The 6,000-nt window shown below is 41.9% G+C and overlaps 1 protein-coding gene across 2 annotated transcripts in view; it reads left to right on the top strand.

The window, feature by feature from the left end:
- Positions 1 to 6,000, top strand: part of myo15b (myosin XVB) — a 41,999-nt gene that overhangs the window by 18,154 nt on the left and 17,845 nt on the right. For both annotated transcript variants that reach the window (XM_005749520.1, XM_005749521.1), the window contains exons 17-22: positions 1,080 to 1,155; positions 1,628 to 1,756; positions 4,036 to 4,204; positions 5,244 to 5,334; positions 5,438 to 5,678; positions 5,839 to 5,948. In XM_005749520.1, the coding sequence (XP_005749577.1) occupies positions 1,080 to 1,155; positions 1,628 to 1,756; positions 4,036 to 4,204; positions 5,244 to 5,334; positions 5,438 to 5,678; positions 5,839 to 5,948 (816 nt within the window). The remainder of the gene's footprint in view (positions 1 to 1,079; positions 1,156 to 1,627; positions 1,757 to 4,035; positions 4,205 to 5,243; positions 5,335 to 5,437; positions 5,679 to 5,838; positions 5,949 to 6,000) is intronic.

Genomic DNA, 6,000 nt, shown 5'->3' with positions numbered 1-6,000 from the left:
ATAGCATATTGTGTGAGCAACTACTTTTCAAAACACTGTCAGTGTGGTACTTGTATTCAGTTGGTTACTTGCTGTGACATTTTTAAAAAAAATCCTTGCCCCCTTGAATTTCTGAGCATTACTGCCCACTCCCACTTTCCCTCTCTGTCACATCCACCCGCTCCCGCAATATTTGTATCCAGTCCTGCCCACACCCACAGACTCATAGTTTTCACATGGCATCAGAGCTAGGGGGATGCATCCACCTAGAGGGAAAAACAGTACTGCAGTCCTTTGCACTCCTTTGCCATCAATCACAGTTTAACAAACCGCCAGATAGTTGCTGTGCTGTCGAATGCACAAATCTACATTTATTTACAGCTGCCAGAAGAGCGTAAAGTATTGCGCCAACACGCCTCTCCTAACCCCACCTTAGGGAATGACCTAATCACACCAATCCCTGCTTCTCCACAGTAACCCCGCCTGCATTTTAAACTGTAGGAATGATTCACTGACATTGTGAAAACTTTACTGTTATGACACAACATTAAAGTGACAAATGAATACTTTTCTGGTCCTACACTGTAAATGTCAAAATGAACAAAACATAATTTTTCCATGTGGTAGTTTATTTGAGCTAGTTATGTACTGCTTTCCTTTGCTTTAACTATGAACTGTTTCTTGTTCTTTACCTCCTACATGGCAGCATTGTTTGCCCGTCCAGACTGAAATTACAGGTAGCTGTCCGTATTTTGAAACTGTTGATCCTGGGAGCAGTGTAATGTGAGGGATTCTCTACAACATACGCATAGATGTGACTGAACTGGAGCTCGCAGATTGTTAATCAAAAATCCCCCCAAAATTTTTAGTGTACAATCTTTTATAAATGACTTGCAAATACATACATATTATTCAATTGAAATGATGACTGACTTGTTTCTGAAAACAGCTGGTCAATACACTTACAACGTAGGATACAGACAGTGTTTGCTTTAGTCTTTCAATTTGGATTTTTTACCTCAAACTCTGTGAATGTGAAACAATAGTGTCATGTCATTATGCACTTCCTTCTCCTTATCATTTAAATGTTACTTTTACAGCCAGAAACAGAAGTAAACTTAGATGCAGATGAGCTATACTCTGTCAAAGATAAAAGGGACTTCTTCCAGAAGATTGGTGAGTTCAACAGCAAAATGTTCTTTCTTGCTCAAATGACTTAATATCATTCACAAGATATATGTTTGACAGATTATTCAAGTCATGTATAACATTTATAAATTTCTGCAATAACCTTTTCCCTTTCACCAAGCTGTATTGGTCAGATTCATGCCCAATAATTTTTCTTGATTCCATATTTTCTTGAATGCTTGATTCATGACTTTGTAAAGCCAGGGGTTTAGCCTATTGTTTATTTTTGTTAAGAAGGTCCTCAAGTCAAAATGTACAAATTAAATGATTTTAGGCTGCAATCTTTATGGAGTTGCTTTTGACTAGTCGGTCCATGTTGTGATGTTTTTATGTTTTACAGGAGGTTTAAATATTGTTTTTCTATTTATAGAATTCAATTTGCATCTTCAGTGATTGCTCCTGTAGTGTTTTTTTTAAGTCATGGTTTTTCTTAATCCCATTTTCTTGTGCTGTCCTACAGCCACTCAGCCCAACCCTAAAGACCCTAAAACCCTAAAGACACGTCAAGCCCCAAGCACAACCAGACAGCAACAGCACTCACCTCCATTAACTTCTCCTTTGCTCCCACCTGTAGCAGCTAAGCCAGAAGGTAAGAGGATTTTACAAGTTCAAGGGTTCTCTGAACTGATCCTTCCTCTAAAAAGCTCATTTTAATTCAGATCATTTAGGGTAATCTCCAAACTAACTACCAAATAAATGGTAAAATGATAGCAAATAATAATATTTTGTACCAAAAACATTATGGATTCAAGTCTTTTTACACGTGAAAGTCTGAGCCAAGGTTTATAGAATAGAATAGAATAGCCTTTATTGTCATTGTACAGAGTACAACGAAATTGGAGTGCCACTCCCTTGGTGCAAGTTTCAATAATAAATATAAATGTAAAATATAAAAAGTACAAAAAAACAATCGTAAGTACTCAAACAATAGTATGTACGATATATACAGGATAGCAGCATTAATATAATGACAGTATGAATAGCAGCATAATATAATGACAGTGACGGTATGGAATAGGTTCAATTGTTTTTGTGCTTATTTACTACGGTGATAGCTCTGGGAAAGAAGCTATCCCTGAATCTGTTTGTCCTGGTTTTATGTGACCTGTACCGTCGGCCTGACGGTAATAGTTCAAACAGTTGGTTGCTGGGGTGAGAGTGGTCCTTGATGATATTTCCAGCTCTGCTGAGGTACCGAGAGTTTGCAGTGACCTCCAGGCTGGGCAGAGAGCAGCCAGTGATCTTCTGGGCTGTGTTGATGACCCTCTGCAGTACTTTCCTGCCCGCAGCTGAGCACCCTGCATACCATGTTGTTATGCCGTACGTTAGGATGCTCTCTATGGTGGCTCTGTAAAATGTCACCAGCAGCCTCTCCTCCAGGTTGTTCCTCCTGAGCACTCTCAGAAAGTGGAGACGCTGCTGGACCTTTTTTACCACCGCCGTGGTGTTTGCAGTCCAGGAGAGGTCATCAGAGATGTGCACGCCCAGAAACCTCATGGAGTGTTCCCCCATCCACACGTTCCCGTGGATGTAGAGTGGGGCCGGGTCTGCTCTGCCCTTCCTGAAGTCCAAGATAAGTTCTTTAGTTTTCGTGGTGTTCAGTTGGAGGTTGTTAACTGAACACCACTCAGTCAGTCTGTTGACCTCATCTCTGTAGTCCGACTCATCCCCCCTTGCGATGAGTCCAACCACTGTGGTGTCATCCGCGAACTTTATGATGGTGTTTGAGAGATGGGTAGGGGAGCAGTCAGATGTGTAGAGCGTAAACAGGAGGGGACTCAAAACACATCCTTGTGGAGACCCGGTGCTGAGTGTGATGGTGCTGGACCGGTGGGGGCCGAGTCTGACAGACTGTGGTCTATTTGTCAGGAAGTCCTTGATCCAGAGGCAGATGGGGGTAGAGAGTCCCAGGTGAGACAGTTTCTGGACCAGGATCTCCGGGATGATATGATTGAATGCTGAGCTGAAGTCCAGAAAGAGCATTCTCACATAGCTTCCTCGGTGCTCCAGGTGACTCAGCGCAATGTGGAGCGCTATGGTGATAGCGTCCTCGGTGGATCGATTTGTCCTGTAGGCAAATTGGTGGGGGTCCAGAGTGGGAGGCAGACCGGCCCTGATGTGCTGACAGACCAGTCTCTCAAAGTACTTCATCACTACAGGCGTAAGTGCAACAGGCCTGTAGTCATTTGGGCTGGCCACAGCTGTCTTCTTGGCGATGGGGATAATGGTGGAGGTTTTGAGGCAGGGCGGGACGGTGTTTGATGACAAGGAAAGGTTGAAGATTTTAGTGAAGACTTATGTTGTTTGCATGTTACATTGTTTGTTTTTAATTTTGCTTAAGCATTTTTATCATGCAGCTAAGAACTTGACATAACATACCATTATTCTTACATTATTTACTATTTGGGCTACCTCTCCTTATATGCAACAGTGTTACAATACTGCTGTTTCTTTTTTAATCAGGATTCTTTGCTCTCCTGTACACTTTCATTTGAACTTTTTACAGTATTGTTGCAGCATATTTTAATTACAAACTCTAACTCCTCCTTCACTGATGTGTTACTGTAATTCATTGTTCCTGTCAATAGCTTCAGTGATGACCTTTCATACTTAATGAAAATTGGCCCAAATACTGAACCATCAAAGAAAGTGGGTTCGGTTCAGATAATAGTCCGAGCCAAAAACTTACATGTGAAAAGATCCGTAATACAATCTGCTGCTAATGACTTGGTAACTGATGGCACAGGGCATCTTTACTGCAGAATTCTGACCTCAGCAGGCTGTTTTGGTGCCACTATGGATCAGCAGCATATTAGGAAGGCTTGCTAGGGTTTATATCTTACATTTCCTGCGTTTTGTCTCCCATAGTGAAACATCCACAAAGCCCACCTGCAAGGGAAGTTGACCCCCCAAAAGAAAAACCAACCCCAACTCCCCTCACTAAGCCTCAACCTGAACCCACTTCCAACATTCGGGAAATCATCAAACAGTTCAACAGCCGACCACAACCAGAACCCGAACCCTTTCAGCCCGTCAGGTCTGAGCACTTCATCCTCTGTGTACACATTTCCATTAAAGCCTGAAATTGAAGTTTCCTTTAATCATCTGGATACTGCTTGAGCATTCTTTATATCTTACATGTGATGAAAAACTACCAAAGATGAGTCAGCATAAATGTTGGGGGGAAAATGGAAAGGCATTTTAGATCGTCAGAGGTTTGAGTATCACTTTAAACATAATTGGAGCTTTAACCAAATTTTGGTGAATGTGTCCAGTTTGCAGCCAGTCACATGGCTATCCTGACCAATTCAGTCTGTTGATGTCGCCAGCTCTGATGTTACTCCTCTAACAGACCATAGGAGGTACATTGCACTCTCTAAAACAGACTGAGAGAAAATCACTGACATTTTGCTGTTCACTTGCATCTCTGCGTCCTAATGTGTACAGACTCAGGTTGTAAAAGGGTCACCATCCCAGGTCCTTAGAACTTTGGGGATGATGTCATCGGGGACTGCAGCCTTGCTCTCGTGTAGTTTCTCCTGCTGTCACTTAACCTAGCCAAAAATTACAATAGGGAAGGGGTTCATTTTATGGGGAAGTTGAGGAAAAGGGAAAAGCGCTGAAAGTAGTCGAAGTTTATGGAATCCAGGATGTGTGATGGAGGAAGCACCACAATGGTATAAACTAACCTAACCCTGTTAAAGATATTATTTAGCTCTTTTGTTCTCTGCAGATTGCCCACTGGTTGTCCGTCTCCCACCTTACACACAGTGGTTTTCTTCTTCCCACTCTATAGCATTGGTGGTGATGTTAGGCCTCCTGCTCTCTTTGTTTGTACGCCAGTATTAATTATGAGTCAGAGATTTAGGTATCTTTTCCCTGGAATTTAAAAAAAAAATGTAAAACTAATGTTTAAATGTTTTTTTTGTTTCCTTTTATCAGATTTTACATCTTAAGCTAGCTCGTTTTACTCATATTCTATCAGTTCATAATAAAACTTGTTGAGAGCGTGCATGTAAATGAAACCTTAATAGAATTGTCTTGTTTTCTACATATCTTTTTTCTCCTCTTTGCAGACACCCTGCAAAATCATTTGTAAAGAAGAGTAACCCCAAAGAGGAAGCTCTGGCTAAGCTTAAAAACAAAGCACCAGTGGCACAACAGAAGGTCAGAATACAAACAAATAACTAGAAATCTTTTTTGTTTGTTTATGCAATTACACTCTTAATTAGGTAATTCTTTAACAGTTTGACATCCTTCCTGTATGTAGAAACAGTGGCTGCCTCCTCCACCCCCTTCTCCAAAGACCCATTCACCACAGAAATCTCCACCATCAACAAGGGGTCGCAGAGTCATCTCCAACAGCATGAGACAGAAACAGCGCTCCCTGGAGGACCTGTTCAGCTCCCAGCAGCCCCAGCACCTTCCTCCTTCTCCCCCTGACTCCCCACCACCTTCCCCAGGCTTTCAGGACATCCCTGAGCCACCATCAATGGCTGCTCCATCAATAAGTGGGTGTCCCCTGACTTCATGTTTCCCCATACATCAGCATTATTCTGTGACATATTTGGCTGATAAATAGCATCGGCCGACAACAGCTCTATATGCCCTCATATAGCTGAGGGTATGTATCTTTGTCAGTAACTTTAGTTTACTGTGTATTAACTATAGATGATGATATGCCAGAGGACGAAGGCATTCAGTCCAAACTCCACCGCTTCTCTGCTGGGGTTTACTTCTCATACTACAACATGCCAGGAAAACTGTTCCTGCGAAAAGAAGTAAGATTTGCATGCACACAAAAACAATTAGGAGGTTCACTTATATGGATAC

Source organism: Pundamilia nyererei, unplaced genomic scaffold (assembly GCF_000239375.1).
Source record: "Pundamilia nyererei isolate P.nyererei 1_Seehausen unplaced genomic scaffold, PunNye1.0 scaffold00248, whole genome shotgun sequence".
In the NCBI taxonomy this organism is placed as follows: domain Eukaryota; kingdom Metazoa; phylum Chordata; class Actinopteri; order Cichliformes; family Cichlidae; genus Pundamilia; species Pundamilia nyererei.
This window is presented reverse-complemented; position numbering and strand designations above follow the sequence as displayed.